This window comes from Onychostoma macrolepis, chromosome 13 (assembly GCF_012432095.1).
Source record: "Onychostoma macrolepis isolate SWU-2019 chromosome 13, ASM1243209v1, whole genome shotgun sequence".
NCBI classification, from domain to species: domain Eukaryota; kingdom Metazoa; phylum Chordata; class Actinopteri; order Cypriniformes; family Cyprinidae; genus Onychostoma; species Onychostoma macrolepis.
This window is the reverse complement of record NC_081167.1, coordinates 10,262,710-10,279,797: the sequence shown is the minus strand read 5'-3', so window position 1 is coordinate 10,279,797 and position 17,088 is coordinate 10,262,710. Positions and strand designations below refer to the sequence as shown.

At 35.2% G+C, this 17,088-nt stretch overlaps 2 protein-coding genes across 5 annotated transcripts in view; one reads left to right on the top strand and one right to left on the bottom strand.

Moving 5' to 3' along the window:
• The window catches only part of tet1 (tet methylcytosine dioxygenase 1), a 54,873-nt gene extending 45,172 nt beyond the window's left edge, over window positions 1–9,701 (bottom strand). Inside the window, exons 1-2 of one of the 2 annotated variants that reach the window (XM_058794941.1) lie at window positions 9,112–9,701; window positions 5,582–7,111 (exon numbers count right to left, since the gene is read on the bottom strand). In XM_058794941.1, the coding sequence (XP_058650924.1) occupies window positions 5,582–6,952 (1,371 nt within the window). In that variant the 5' untranslated portion in view covers window positions 6,953–7,111; window positions 9,112–9,701. The remainder of the gene's footprint in view (window positions 1–5,581; window positions 7,112–9,111) is intronic. The other variant, XM_058794942.1, reaches the window with a different exon arrangement.
• slc25a16 (solute carrier family 25 member 16) overlaps window positions 1–17,088 on the top strand; it is a 55,880-nt gene that overhangs the window by 38,061 nt on the left and 731 nt on the right. Inside the window, exons 1-10 of one of the 3 annotated variants that reach the window (XM_058794945.1) lie at window positions 11,455–11,780; window positions 12,514–12,656; window positions 13,687–13,779; window positions 13,866–13,999; window positions 14,652–14,715; window positions 14,805–14,926; window positions 15,004–15,070; window positions 15,174–15,336; window positions 15,443–15,511; window positions 16,070–17,088. The exon at window positions 16,070–17,088 is cut by the window's right edge and continues 731 nt beyond it. In XM_058794945.1, the coding sequence (XP_058650928.1) occupies window positions 12,560–12,656; window positions 13,687–13,779; window positions 13,866–13,999; window positions 14,652–14,715; window positions 14,805–14,926; window positions 15,004–15,070; window positions 15,174–15,336; window positions 15,443–15,511; window positions 16,070–16,226 (966 nt within the window). In that variant the 5' untranslated portion in view covers window positions 11,455–11,780; window positions 12,514–12,559 and the 3' untranslated portion in view covers window positions 16,227–17,088. Of the gene's footprint in view, window positions 1–11,454; window positions 11,781–11,813; window positions 12,121–12,513; window positions 12,657–13,686; window positions 13,780–13,865; window positions 14,000–14,651; window positions 14,716–14,804; window positions 14,927–15,003; window positions 15,071–15,173; window positions 15,337–15,442; window positions 15,512–16,069 lie in introns of those variants that run through there. The other 2 variants (XM_058794946.1, XM_058794947.1) reach the window with 2 other exon arrangements.

Genomic DNA, 17,088 nt, shown 5'->3' with positions numbered 1-17,088 from the left:
GCTCATGGGGTGTCGGTGTAGTTGGGAGCGACACAGCTGGATGGCAGATGTGAACATCCAGCAAAATTAGTTTTGTTTTTGTGTGAATATACCTTATAATCAGGAATGGAACAAACATGATCACAAAGGCCTGGTGATGTCAAAACGAACATACATGAAGTAACTGAGATTTCAATATCACAATATTTCAATACCCAGCATAGTTCATCCCTTAGCAAAAGCTACGCTCTCAAAAGTAAACAAAACACACATCACTTATAATTGTTATGACTATTCTACAGAGATGAAGGAGACGTGTTGCGGCACAGGCTGTGAGATGGTATGTGATCGCTTCTAACCCAGGGGTCATGTTGTTCAATAACACTAATTAACGAAAGACTTAGCGGATTACGTAAAAAAAGTGACAACCGATCCCTCGTACTGGATCACAAATCACCTAGCATGTTGATATCTTTAAGTAATTATCAGTATGATAGATAATCGTCTTGTTTACAAGTCAGAGCACATGTAAGTCTTACCCATACACACTATCAGGATCATCTGATCCAGTTTGGCAGCACCAGTGTTTCGTGTTTGTTAACTTTTGACCTGATATAGTAGGTGCGGACTCAGGCTGATCCTGATCTTCTTGTCAGGACAGCCTCTTTCTTCCACATACACCCAAAAAGACTTGATTTAACCTGCTCAGGAGGGAATGGAACAATATGTAACAAAAACAGAACAAACCTTAAAACGAACTATTTTAAAATCTATTTTGTAGTCAGTCAAAATATAACTGATTTTAGAAAAAGAAAACTTGAATAATAATAATAATAAGCCAGATCATTTCCATAATGACCAGCACAATCTACCATGAGCAGCACAAATTACTGCCTGCTTTAAGACATGCTTTTTTTTTGGCCGTTAAATAATGGCGCAAATGTTAGTAGATCGCGTTGTACCTGTATTTGACGTAACGTTACCGTAAACTCTAGTGTGAAGGTGCACAACGCGCCGTCGCTTTGTCTCACACACGCAAAGAGAAAGAGAGAGAGAATTGATGCGCTACATGTACACAATATTCTTTGTTGTATTTTCCTGTCAAAATAACAGTGTTCCTTTTGGAATTCTTCAGCTTTTTCATAAAACACTAAATGACCAAAAAAGCACCTCCACCAGTCCTAAGTCAGTTAAAATGACGTAATATGCATCCATGCATAGTTGCCAAGTTTTAATTCTAATTACTAAAGTTCTATCATTAAATATTATAATGTATTATAATGCTTGAATAACTGATGTTAGGAGTGTACTTTCAGATTTTACAAACACACACACACACACACACACACATATACATATACATACATGTGTGTATATATACAGGTGCATCTCAATAAATTAGAATGTCGTGAAAAAGTTCATTTTTTCATGCAAGTTATTTCAAAAAGTGAAACTTTCATATATTTTAGATTCATTGCATGTAAAGTAAAACATTTCAAAAGTTTTTTGTTTTAATTTTGATGATTAGAGCTTACAGCTCATGAAAGTCAAAAATCAGTATCTCAAAATATTAGAATATTTACATTTTGAGTTTCAATAAATGACCATCCCTACAGTATAAATTCCGGGTATCTCTTGTTCTTTGAAACCACAATAATGGAGAAGACTGCTGACTTGGCAATGGTCCAGAAGACGAACATTGACGCCCTCCACAAAGAGGGTAAGTCACAGAGGGTCATTACTGAAAAGTGTGGCTGTTTACAGAGTGCTGTATCAAAGCATATTAAATGCAAAGTTGACTGGAAGGAAGAATTTGGGTAGGAAAAGGTGCACAAGCAACAGTGATGACTGCAAGCTTGAGAATATTGTCAAGGAAAGCTGATTCAAACACTTGTGAGAGCTTCACAAGGAGTGAACTGAAGCTGGAGCCAGTGCATCAAGAGTCGTCTTCAGGAAAAGGGCTACCAAGCCACTTCTGAAGCAGAGAGAACGTCAGAAGCATCTTAACTGGGCTGTGGAGAAAAAGAACTGGACTGTTCCTCAGTGGTCCAAAGTCCTCTTTTCAGATGAAAGTAAATTTTGCATTTCATTTGGAAATCAAGGTCCCAGAGTCTGGAGGAAAAGTGGAGAGGCACAGAATCCATGTGGCTTGAAGTCCAGTGTGAAGTTTCCACAGTCAGTGATGATTTGGGTTGCCATGTCATCTGCTGGTGTTGGTCCACTGTGTTTTCTGAAGTCCACAGTCAACGCAGCCATCTACCAGGAAATTTTAGAGCACTTCATGCTTCCTTCTGTTGACAAGCTTTATGGAGATGCTGATTTCATTTTCCAGCAGGACTTGGTACCAGCCCACACTGCCAAAGGTACCAAAAGCTGGTTCAATGACCATAGTGTTGGTGTGCTTGACTGGCCAGCAAATTCGCCTGACCGGAACCCCATAGAGAATCTATGGGTTATTGTCAAGAGGAAGATGAGACACCAAACCCAACAATGCAGATGAGCTGAAGGCCGCTATCAAAGCAACCTGGGCTTCCATACCACCTCAGCAGTGCCACAAACTGATCACCTCCATGCCATGCCGAATTGAGGCAGTAATTAAAGTAAAAGGAGCCCCTACCAAGTATTGAGTACATATACAGTAAATGAACATACTTTCCAGAAGGCCAAAAATTCACTAAAAATGTTTTTTTTTTTATTGGTCTTATGAAGTATTCAAATTTTTTGAGATAGAGAATTGGTGGGTTTTTGTTAAATGTGAGCCAAAATCAATACAATTAAAAGAACCAAAGACTTAAACTACTTCAGTCTGTGTGCATTTAATTTATTTAATACATGAGTTTCACAATATGAGTTAAATTACTGAAATAAGTGAACTTTTCCACGACATTCTAATTTGAGATGCACCTGTATATATACCCAAATTATATATATATATATATATATATATATATATATATATATATGTGCTGTCAATCGATTAAAATTTAATCGTGTTAATCACAGTTATGGACTGTGATTAATCATCATTAATCACACATTTTAAATACTAGGATTTACCTGTAAATGTGTTGAAAAAGAAATGCATGAAAAACTAGCTTAAGGAAACAGAACATTTCACACTTCCGCCAGGTATGAGACATAATCTTTATTATTCTTTTGTTTTTATTCAGCCATTATCAGCCTTTATACTGGCAATAAAACGTTTACCAAGCCACATCGCTTCAATCCCAGTATACATTTACCCAAATATTATCAAAAGTATTTCTAAATAAATACAACAAAACATTTTCTTGCGACCTTATATTAAGTATTATGACAAAATGCATTATGAAGAAGAATTGGATCTGTTGTGCAGGTGCATTAGAGCTAACATTAGCATCATGCTTCATAAGACAATTTATGAGATTAATAGTACACTTTTACTTAGAACTCACTTCAAACCACCATCGAGTGTTTGTAATAACTTCCTTTTACGATCACATGTGGAATTTGGTCGTTTAACTTACTGTTGTTAAAATATGCTATTTATAGCCTTTTATATCGCTGCACAATTTAGCATTTCAGATGTACACATTCATCTCAGGAAAGTCACATACAAACCATATCTATCGTAATCGTGTGTTTATTATCTTATATAATCTATAGTAACTGTCAAGTTAATTTCTGCTGTGTAAAAGCCTTAACATGTATGCTCTGCTGAAACTCATGTTGTTTGGGATGTTACAACCGCCTCTCCGTTCTTAAGTTGCCAGGCAGGTATACATTCCAAGTATAATACACGTTAGTAGAAGGATCTATTTTAGGCGGCTGTGGTACATTACAAAAGTAGCCAAAAAAAAACGCAACCCACGGCTCTGTCATTTTTCCCGCGACTGTATTTTCAAAATAGCCCACTTGTGCCGCTACCCTGGCAACACTGGTGCTGTACCCTCATCACACAATGATAGATAACCTTCCACGCTGCGATGACGGGAAGAAGTTGGGGTCAAACCTTATCAAACGATTAATTTGCGTTAAAAAAGATTAACGTGTTAAAATTTTTAGATTAATCTCATGTGTTAACGTTAACACCCCTAATATATATATACACATGTGTATATACACACACACACACACACACAGCGTGAATTATATAACTGAAATTAATATTTCTTAAGCATCTACATTTCCTCTTGCACTCATTTCCACTTTACCTATCATGTGACACCCATTACAGGCAGATGGATGCACAAACAACAACCCTCTTATGCAGCTAATTACATAATTACAAATGGCCTTTCCCATCAACCCTTTATAGATAAAGAAACACAAACCAAGTGCAATAGACATTCAGCCCACAAACCACCCACTCACATCCAGACACTGATGACAACCTGACTAAAGTCTGACTATAACTATAGCAGATGTGACCCTGGCTGAACGCTGGCCTAAATTTTAGGGAAATGACTGATGCGTTTACGAACCTCAATCTGGTGTAATCCTGTCATCATCCCTGTTCGCTGACAGACAACTACTAACTGACAGATGTTAGAGGACGGGCTCAAACACTCATAAGTGACAGCAATGATTATATAATATATAATTAGTGAGAGTGAAATAATTGTGTTACTTAACTTTCTTCCAAGTTCAAAACATTTCAGATCGATCAAAACTAGCACCTATATATGCATAAATGTCAAAAAGTTGTGATTGCTTACCATGTAATTTAGCATTCAGCGGACATTGCATTCAAGCTATACATTTCATCATATCAAATTTGACAAAGAGTCTAAAAATACCACTACAGTACGGAAAGTTGGATAATCAGTGCTTAATCAGAAACAGCAATCCTGTTTGTAACAAAGAATAAATAAACAGCTAGTTCAGTCTGAATCAGCACAATGACAGTGACAACACTTCTTATTACCTCAGTTAAACATGCACAAGACAAACAGACAAAGTGTTAAAACTACTGACTCATCAAACACACAAGTAAATGGAGGACCCACTGTAACATGGAGACTTAATATCTGTAGAGTGCCATTCATTCTCTCTCACTCAAATACTCTCAAAAAGACACACATAGACACATAAGCCACGTGCAATGCTCATGGTAAATCATGTGATGGGTTACGCCTGAAAACAGTGATCATCTATTTCTTTCATATTTTCTCGAGTCAATGCAGTCAGAAGACAGTAATAAGCATAACTAAAAGTATGTTTAGCAAACCAACAAAATGTCAAAATCTGTTTCAACACCTTTTTTAAAACCTCTCCAGCCTAATGTCATTATTAAATGGGTTATATAATTTTTAATGCAAAGCCCATTTACCCATTTATTTATGATCATATTTTGCACTCCAAATGACTGACAATCGTAATTTTTTTTATGCATCACCCAATAGACATCACTGATGTGTAAACGGATGCATTTATCTGTGTAACATCACAAAGCTTCAAAATTAATAAAGGATTTTTTTAAACTTGAACTCTAAAGATCAAGAAAAAGTTGATTCCTTATGATATGACCCCTTCAATTGTTGTACTGAACATCTTTGATTTGACTTTAATTCAAAATGTTAAATTTAGGGCAAGCAACAGATCAAAAAGTCAGGTGCCTTACCTCTCCTGTACAGATCATGTGGGGCGTTTTCCTCAGCTCAACACATTTCCTGAGCTTACAGATCTGATAGCCCGTTTTTGGGTTCTGGCAACTCCTGCATTCCCCGCAGTTGATCTTGCGCAGACAGGGTGTGCAAACACCGCAATAAATTCTCTTTTTCTTGTCTCTCCTCCCTTGAATTTGAAGTAAACGCAGTTGAATATCCTCAACTTGGAGAGGAGGGTTTCCTGACAGAACCGACTCAGAGTCGCTGTCAAACAAGGACTGGGTGCTTTCTGTGCTACTGGAGAGCAACGCCGTCGCCTGAGGCCCATGGCCCATTTCACAAAGAGTGCTGTTGTAAATGGTCATGCTCAGTGAGAGGAGAGAAAGCGCTCCCTCTTTCTTCATTGACATTTCAGCATCGTCAATTTCATCTTTGGTGTCCACGTCTGCAGTGCTTTCAAACTCATTTTTTTCCTTCTCGGGAGCATTTACAATGTTTTCAAGTGCTGGTGATTCATTGGAGGACTGACACACTTGGGAGGCTACAGTCTCACCTGCTTCCGTAGAGTTTTCTGGAGTGGTTTGACAAGAATTGTCGGGAACATTTATGTGTGGAACGATGTGTTGAACCTCCTCAATTTGACCTGAAACATACTTATCTGATTGTGAAGGGGAGGGAGTTGTTGGGCCTGAGGTATTATTGTTGTAGGCAAAGTCCACATTATTGACGGGGTCATGAGGGTCACACTGCTCAACAAACGCCGAGTTTGGCTGCTCCCTAGGAGAAGAGCAGCTTTCGTTTTGAACAGTTTCTGTGCCTGCTTTCACTGTCTCTTCCTCTGCCTTGTCAGTGTTGTGAACAACAGTCTCTCTGTGATCCTCCACAGTTTGCTCTGAGTTTATGTTAACGCTCTGTCCCTCTCCAGTGGGAATTACAGCACCCTTTTGTTGTCCATCACCATTAGGATCATGAACTTCTGACCTTTTAGTATCAGTATCCTGTTCCCTGATCTTCAGACCTCCCTTTTTCTTTGTAGCCACTCTCCTGTAGGACTCAACTTCCCTCGGACACGAGACACTATTGCAAGGTGACTTCCCTTTCCCATTACGTTTTGACAACAAGCCATTTTGGTTCAAAGAACCACGCGTGTGCCTGGATCCTTTAACAACGAGGACATTCTTGACCGTCCTCTTGCTGTGCTTGCTGACAGCAGTCCTCTGGGCCGCCTTGGTTGCCTGTTTCTTGTCTATGGCCTTCTTGATCTCGCCATTGGCTTTGAGAAAGTTGACTGTTTGCCTCCTAGTCGTGGAAGCTTTCACCCTCTTAACATTTTGCTTTTTGGATGCACAAGATGACTTCTTGGGTGCTTTGGGAGTATGAGGCATAGCTGAAGCAAGTGAGGGTGAGGGAGGAGGAGTTCAGGATAGCCGGCATGGGAAACAGTATAAAGGTGAATCTGGGCAACAGTACTTTTCAGATCTTTCATGTAATGTTCCCTATTTCGAGTATATATTTCCACTGATGACATATGGATGTATGGCTACCTGTGAAAAGGACAATTCATTATTGAATTATGTAGCATTATGTCACATCTGATTATGTTTATTAAAGACCCCTTAAATCAAAATTGGGGTTTGTGGCTTGTGGTCCATATTTGTAGGCTTTGAAGACATCTATATGTTAGAGTACTCCTAAAATTTGACAAAATTCAATTATAGCAGATTGAGCACATCTGAAAACTCATCCTACACTACACAGATTTTTGCCCAATCAAATACACTCTAGAACAAGAATGTCCCTCCCCCTGGACAGACCAACAAGTAGAACATTGTGATTCATGGCTGTGATGTAAACTTAAGGCCTCCAGGTATTTAAAAAAAGGATGAGTCCATCAATGTTTAAAACAATAATTATAAACATAATAAACACTCACCAAGCCATTAAATTGGGTCATTAACTTCAAGCTAATGAAGTGTAATGTGAACCATATAGAGTAATCTAATCAACTAACATATAATCATGATGTCTGACATATCACATAGTTTGATGACTGTGTGTGTAGGTGCAAAGTGTATTCCTCACTATTCCAAACTTTGTACAGTTTCTACCATAAACCAACTCCCTATGTTAATACAGAACATATGTGAATATATTTCTGTCAGGAAAAAAATTAATAGTTGCAGATATTGTGAAATGTTGGTACACTAAAGGAAATATTAGGCAGCCTTTAGGTACAATATCAATAAATGTCAGTATCTCATCTAAAAAGACGATATCTCCCTTTGCGTTGAACTTTGAGCATTACACTTTGCAGATGTTGTTTATGCTCAAACAGCAACATTACACACTAACTAAAGTTAAAAAGTGAAATCATAATGACCCCAATGACCCCCAATCAAGTACCCTGACATTTTAAAATAAATATTTTAATAATTATGTATCACACTTGCACGTTCATGTTTCTCTGACATTGGTTAATGGTCATATGGCGTGCAGGTAAATAAAAAATATTTCTTTTTTTTTTTTTTAGTAAGTGAATTATTTTGATTGTTATTTTAAAATGATTTATTTTAATTTTACATTTTTATGATTCAGTTACTTGTTAGCCTTTCATTAAACTCTCAAACCCCCTGCAGTTTCTTTACGAACCCCAATTTGGGAAACCCTGACATAATATAATGTTTAATGCACTTATTACTGTTAATTACAATGAAAGGAATATTTTCTCACTCTTTGTATTTTTACATCATTATGGTACAAGATTATCCTGTTTAAATCAATGTGATAAACGAGTTAGGTCAAAAGTAATCAAAAAGTAATCTGATTATATTACCTAAAATGTGTAATGTAATGGATTACGTTACCGACTACAATTTTCGTCATGTAATTTGGAATCCGTAACGGATTACAATTTGTAAGTAATCTGCCCAGCTCTGGTATTACCATAGCTTTAGGACAGTGGCATATTTCTTTTGACAAGTACCCATGATAGTAGCTTAAATATGGTTTATGGCTATGGAAATCATTAAGTACCATGCATCTTTCGATTATAGATACTCAAACGTCCTATATTTACAGGTTTATTGGTTTCAGCTGTTTGTTTACATGTGTATATGTGACTCTTAGTGTTTTGGTACTTGTCATGAGTAAAATGTAAATACAAATTAGGCAAGCGTCCGGTATATTTGTTCTGACAAGTGGATCTAAAGACACTCACACGAGTTTATATACTGGCTCTGTCTCATACCTAGTGAGCTCCCTACATACACAGCATTTTTGTGCGTCATAGGCGCGTTCAAAACTGCGAGTCACGCGCCTACGATGCCCAAAAATGCTGTCTAAGTAGGGAACTAACTAGGTTTTGTCACAGCCGCTGTGGCTGACTAATCGCTTAACGTTCTCACACGCTTATCTCTAACAGCAGTTACTAAAGTCTACTAACTTTCAAACGTGACATGAAGCAAATAATCAAACGAGGGGGCTCTATCCGTGGGTTGCTGTATTGTTATGAACACTTTGAAGGGAGTTGAAATACTTTACATACCGGAGAGACAGATGCACTGTCTGAGGGCTAATAATATTCCCCGCCTGTACGACACGACCGATCCTTCAGCATTGCTCTTCGATGGATCTTCCCCAGGCGCGCGTGAATAACGCCTTCACAACGTATCTTTGAACTGTAACACTGACATGCTGCCACAGAGACTAAAGCACCTGATAAAAGGCAAATCCTTCTTATGTCAATCCATTCACGGCAGCCCTCTGCCAGACTCGACCTACACTCTCCAGTCAACTTCAGGATATTTAATGGACGTCGGCGTGAGACGGCGGGAAAACCCGGACTGGATTGCTGTTCTCAGGATAGTCAATCTGTGTAGAAATCAGTATCTATCGTATCAATTTGTAGGCTGCTAACTCAGTGCGCTTTGAGCTAGCTGCTAACACACATCTAAATCGTGTTCCACGACTTGACGTCAGTTTCACTATGACTATCGTCACTTCTGAATTTACCAATCCAGCAGGACCTTTGTCTGTGAATGAGCTCGTCTCAGAACCAGTGCTTAGCAGCCATAAAAATATTACTGTTATATCTGTATTACATATACCTCTCATGATTTAATCATTATTATTATTATGCAATTTTAATACACAGACAATAATTCATCCACTACTACTATTATTATATTATATTTATCATTATATATTAATTATATTATTATTATTATTATTCAGTTTTACTATACAGACAATAATTCCTCCAAAAAGTCAGATGGATAGAAAAACATAACAATTAAAATGATCATTATTGTTATTACTACTACTACTACTATTATATATTATATTACATTATTATATTATATTTATCATTATATATGAATTACACTTATTATTATTATTATTATTATTATTCAGTTTTACTATAAAGACAATAATTCCTCAAAGTCAGATGGATACAAAAACATATAACAATTAAAATGATCATTATTGTTATTACTACTACTAGTACCACTATTATTATATATTATATTATATTATTATATTTATCATTATATATTAATTACATAATAATAATAATAATAATAATAATTATTATTATTATTAAATTTTACTATACAGACAATAATTCCTCAAAAAGTCAGATGGATAGAAAATATATAACAATTAAAATGATCATTATTGTTATTACTACTACTACTACTACTATACTATTATATATTATTATATTTATCATTATATATGAATTATTATTATTATTAAATTTTACTATACAGACAATAATTCCTCAAAAAGTCAGATGGATAGAAAAACATAATTAAAATGATCATTATTGTTATTACTACTACTACTACTACTATTATATATTATATTATATTACATTATATTTATCATTATATATGAATTACATTATTATTATTATTCAATTTTACTATACAGACAATAGTTCATCAAAGTCAGATGGATACAAAAACATATAACAATTAAAATGATCATCATTGTTATTACTACTACTAGTACCACTATTATTATATATTATATTATTATATTTATCATTATATATGAATTACATTATTATTATTATTATTATTAAATTTTACTATACAGACAATAATTCCTCAAAGTCAGATGGATAGAAAATATATAATTAAAATGATCATTATTGTTACTACTACTACTACACTATTATATATTATATTATTATTATTATATTTATCATTATATATGAATTATTATTATTATTATTATTCAATTTTACTATACAGACAATAATTCCTCAAAGTCAGATGGATACAAAAACATATAACAATTAAAATGATCAGCATTGTTATTACTACTACTAGTACTACTATTATTATATATTTATCATTATATATGAATTACATTATTATTATTACATTTTACTATACAGTCAATAATTCCTCAGATGAATAGAAAAACATAATTAAAATGATCATAATTGTTATTACTGCTATTATTATATCTTATATTTATAATTATATATAAATTATATCTATATTATTATTATTATTACAGCATATTATGAAAAGGCATAATAGTTGCCTGGTGCATTAATATACAGACAACTCACCATAATAATAATAATGTACAACAGCATTAATAATAATAATAATTATTATTATTATTGTTGTTGTTGTTGTTGTTGTTGTTATTATTCTATTACGCAGTTTTCATATATAGTCATTTTCCAAAAAATCAAATGAATAGAAAACAAACAACAACAATTAATAAAAATCAGCAAGGTTATTATTATTATTATTATTATTATTGTGAGGCAACTATTGTGCCTTGTAGTAATAATACATTATTACAATACATTATTATTACACTATTATGCAGTTTTCATATATAGACAATAATTCCTAAAAATCAGATGAATGCAATCAACAACAATCAAAATCATCATCATGATTAACGTAAATACATTTTAATTTCACATCACATAAAAAAAAAATTGCAATGCACAGTATTGCCAAAAATCACATGTAATATTTTATCTTACTATGTCTGATAAATGAATGTAATGTAGATGAATGCTAAAAACAACGCACAAAATGAAATGCTGTGGTGCGGCTCGTTGACACGCAATTACGTGGTAATGCTGCGACAGGAAACGAATCAGTGAAGGACACGATGTGGACGGAACTGCCGACAAACACGTGAAAACGTGTATTCCTGATCTCTGACTTGTGTGTTGTAAGTACATTGTTTAAATACAAAGAACTAGATGGATCTAATGTAGCGCGAATAGTTCTGTCGTCGCTGATGTACAGTATTCACGCAGTTCAGACACAGTGTTTATATCAGGAAGAGCTGTCAGCTTCAGGATCACACAGGTCCATACACAGTTGTGCAACCAATGACCTTGATTTTAGCCAGGATTTATTTGATCTGTTTCCAAGAATTCAGGTCAGAGCTGCTGAAAACTAATGTTTGTGAATGATGCAAATAATGAAGTGTAAATTGCATGTGGAATGAAATCTGTCTCTGGTGTAATATGGATGGTTGAAGCACGGAATAAACTGCAGTAACCAAGGTAACAGTATCGCTGTTATGTATTGCAATATCCTTATGTTTGCGCACGTTACGAAATGTTATCACGTTTAGCCAAAGTTGCGAAAAAAAAGCAGACCAGAAAATTACGCAGTAATTTAGTAAGCAAAATTGCCATGTTTCTGTACATTTACCATGGTAGTTTTTGACTACTTATATGGATGGCACCTGTATATGATTTGGTTTGTCTTTTATAGTTTAGTGAACTGAATCTGTTAACATTTCCCCAAACCAAGCACTCATAAAGTAATACATTTACAATGCTATCCAACTGTTTATGACTGATTTGACTTTCCTCTGTGCATAGTCCAGCCCATGCCAGCGATCAGTTGAGGCATAATAATACCAATTCACATGTTTGTTTACTCCATTTCAGAGTGTGCTGAAGCCATGAATGTACTGCAGTCCTGATAGCAGCCATCATGACGACAGAGGCTGTGTCCTCAGGGACCCGGGCTCAGATCCCAGCTCCTGTCCAGAAAGACTACTACTACTGGTTACGCTCTTTCACAGCTGGAGGTGACGTTTTAATCACAGAAAAATTATATACTAAAGTATTTATATACAGCCAATCTTGGGTATCTTGTAGCATGCAAGTATGCATAAATTTATAGTTAATTTTTTTTTTTTTATTAACTGTGTTTGCATTGATTTTTCAAGTTTTTGATATAAAATGATTCATTGAAGCACATCCAAGATTTGGAGAACTGTAGCATTAAATCACTTGCTCACCAATGGATCCTCTTCAGTGAATGAGTGCCGTCAGAATGAGAGTCCAGACAGCTGATAAAAACATCACGATAATCCACAAGTAATCCACACGACTCCAGTCCATCAATTAACAACTTGTAAAGTGAAAAGCTGCATGTTTGCGAGAAATAAATCTGTTAAAACGATTTTTAACTGCAAACCATTGCTTCTGGTGAAAATCCATAATAATGCTTCCTATAGTGAAAAAATCCATCCCCTGTCGTCCTCTTGAATCAAAATCCACCAACATATTTGTTTAGAACTTGATCTATGCATGTTTCTCTCCTGATTTAGACAAAGCGACTTTTTCACTGAAGAAAGCAATATTAAGTATAGAGGACTCTTATTTTAGCAAAGAACTCTTATCTTTTCAAAGAAAAGAATACTTTGAAGCTTAAAACATCTTAATGATGGATTTGTTTATTTACAAACATCGTTTTGCTTCACAGGATGTTAATGGACTGCAGTTGTGTGGATTACTGGTGAATTATTGTGGTGTTTTTATTAGCTGTTAGAATTCTCATTTTGACGGCACCCATTCACTGCAGAGGATCTGCACTGGTGAGCAAATGGTGTAATTCTGAATTTCTCCAAATATGTTAATCTTGGATGGACCGAGGGTGAGTAATTGTTCAGGAAATCTTAATTTTAGGGTGAACTATTTTTTTAATGGTCACATGACATGCAGGGAGATTAAAAAAAGAAAAAGTAATGTTTTCTAATAAGTGTTTTATTATGATTGTTATTATTTTAAAATTATTAATTGACCAATCAAATATTCATCTGTTTTTATATTTAGGTGTTGCAGGATGCTGTGCCAAGTCCACCATAGCGCCTCTTGACAGAGTGAAAATTTTACTACAAGCTCAAAATCCTCATTACAAACACCTTGGTAAGTTAAACCCAAACTGTTTCCAATAGAAATATATTTTTGTGTAACTTGAAAAGAACTCTTATCTTTTTTTTTTTTTTTCTCAGGAGTGTTTGCCACACTTAAGGCAGTGCCAAAAAAAGAGGGTTTTCTTGGACTATATAAAGGAAATGGAGCCATGATGATCAGGATTTTCCCATATGGAGCCATTCAGTTTATGGCTTTTGATAACTACAAAAAGGTTACTTTTGTTTCATAGTCATTATGTACTAATGGCAGTCTTGGGGAATAACGAACTAAACATTGTTTAAACTGGCGTTCCTACCATAATTATATTTTTGGTAGCGTGACCGTTGTACAGTTGTTAAGAATCCAAAACTATTTCTGCTGTTTTTGTCACATTGTATTCCACAAGCAGCTGTAAAAATAGGCAATAATCAAACACAATCTGCTAAACTGTCCTCTCAAGTGAAACACTTGTTATTCATTTTAGGGATTTGGTTAATTTATGATTTATACCATTGATCCAGTTCAAAAAAATATTAACAGATTTATTTGACAAGTTAAGGTAGTTTGTGCTGGGCATTTTATTCTGTTATCAAAAACACTGTTTTCCAATTTTTGTATTAGTTGTATTAATTGTAAATGTATCTCTACAGATGAGATTGGGCTTGATCAATACTACTCAATTATATTGAGTAAAATCAATTATTTTATCTGACGGTTATATATTTGAAATTACTGTATATGGTCACCTTATGGCTACTAACAAATTTTTGTCAGTAGTTCCCTAACTTTGATGTTATCAATACAAAGTTTTTTACTAATGCCAAGTGTACACTCTGTTTAGATTATTTTATGCTTGCAGTAAGCTGTTTCTGATGTACTTTCAGTTCCTTAACACACGACTTGGAATATCTGGGCATATTCATCGGCTCATGGCAGGATCTATGGCAGGTTTGTGATTGTTTTCCATGACTTTTTTCCAAGATCCTTGTAACTTCATGATAAGCGTTGTCTTTATCTGTATTGGATTCTTTCTGCAGGGATGACTGCAGTTATTTGCACCTATCCACTCGATGTCATCCGAGCTCGCTTGGCGTTTCAAGTGACAGGAGAGCATCGCTACACTGGCATACGAAACGCCTTTCAGACTATTTACCTTAAGGTATGAAGACAGGAAAGAAGATTAATTGAGGACCTTTCTGTGCTTCCATTTTGCATGACAGTGTTTTATCTTTAAAGGAAGGAGGAATTTCTGGATTCTACCATGGTCTGACCCCTACAATAATTGGCATGGCTCCATATGCAGGTTATTTTATGTAAATTATACAGTACAATGCGTGAAACTGAAAAACACTTACTTTACTCACTTTAGCTTACATCCTCATGTCACTGTTTTCTCTCTGTTCCAGGCTTTTCTTTTTTTACATTCGGTACATTGAAGACTCTGGGACTCTCTCACTTCCCAGAGCTCCTAGGCAAGCCAACTCTTGACAACCCTGATGTTCTAGTGCTGAAGACTCACGTCAATCTGATGTGTGGTGGAGTTGCTGGAGCAATTGCTCAAACTATATCGTATGTTTATTTATACTAAAATTTATACTAAAAAGTTTGCTACATATATGTATTTGTGTTACTGTACATACATACATACTACATTCTTTCTAATGTTTCTGCACAGATATCCACTAGATGTTGCCCGGAGGAGAATGCAGTTAGGTACGTCACTGCCTGATTTTGACAAATGTTGGTGAGTATTACATAATTTGGATGATTTTAAGTCTTTGTTCCCTCAGTGATTTACACTGGTGAAAATGTTAAGTAAATTAGAAGAAAAGTACTGCTTTGTTAATAATATAGGGATGTATAAGTATTAAAATCTGACTGATAATTATTTTCATATTATGGCAGATAACCTCTATAAATATATCTCTATCTCTCTCTCTCTCTCTCTCTCTCTCTCTATATATATATATATATATATATATACACTGTACATACATATACAGTGTATACACATACACACACAAACTACATGTCAAAAGTTTGGAATAATTAATATTTTTTGAAAGAGGTTTTAGCTTTTTCTCGTCAAGGCTGCATTTATTTGATCAAAAATACAGTAAAACAATACTATAGAGAGATTTTTTACCAGTTAAATAACTGTTTTGTATTTTAAAACATAATTTATTGCTGTGAGGCAAAGCATGTATAGCAGTTAGATCTCCTCTGCATGTTAAACTCAAAATTCCCAACAAGTTTTGTCTGTGATCACTAATATGTTTTCTACTTGATTTCTTTTGAGCAGCAGCCTCACAAAAACTCTCAAGTATGTGTACACCCAGTATGGTGTCAAGAAAGGACTGTATCGTGGCCTTTCCCTCAACTACATCCGCTGTATACCATCACAAGCCGTTGCCTTCACCACTTATGAGTTCATGAAGCAAGTTCTTCACCTAAACTAGAACAATCAGTGACTAAGCCTTAAAGAAACGAGTTGAAACGACCCCAGGAGACATCACAGCAGCCCTGTCTGCCATTCCAGTGACCAGTCATCTGAAATCCAGTTCTTACAAAACACCCACACAAACGGCAAACCTGTGGCTTTGCACAGCCCAGCAACAATCACTATGGATACAGAGACAAAAGCTTGCTTTTCCGTTATGTGTGGATCAGAAACAACCGACACTGGAAATCCCATGGAAACCTGCATCTGAAACTTGCTTGTAAGAAGCCATCTCATTTCAGTTTGAACAATATGCCTTAATCTTTCACTCATATAAGCAAAACATAGGTCGATTTTACCTATGTGGACAGTTTCCGTAGGTATATCTCAGTGCTTTTAACTATGACTCATGGCGTCATTTTTTTTGTCAAATATGGAAGCTGATTATTCTTTGCTAAATTTAATTCATATGTAGCTTTATATTTCAGCAAATCTAAGTCACCTCAAGTCTTATTGACTGATATTTGTCTCTTTTAGTGATATTGATGACTTTCCAATGCAATTCAGTAATATAGTGAATGGAAGAGAGTGAACATAATGTCTGTGCACTATTCAGTCATGTTTGCATGCCGACGTTACTGTCTCAAGTTTAATATCTGATTGATGCCTTACAGTGCAGGCATCATTTGAAAGCAGTCAAATTAGAATTTGTGTGGTGATGAATATATCACAGCTGATATGTATATGAATCTTAAATTATTGTTCAATGATTTGTGATGGGAACTACACGAGTCCCTTAAATAGAAAAAAGACTTGCCTTTCCATATGCAAAGGATCTGTCAAAGACATGTCAAATAATTTTTTTTGCTTCGGTTATGAAT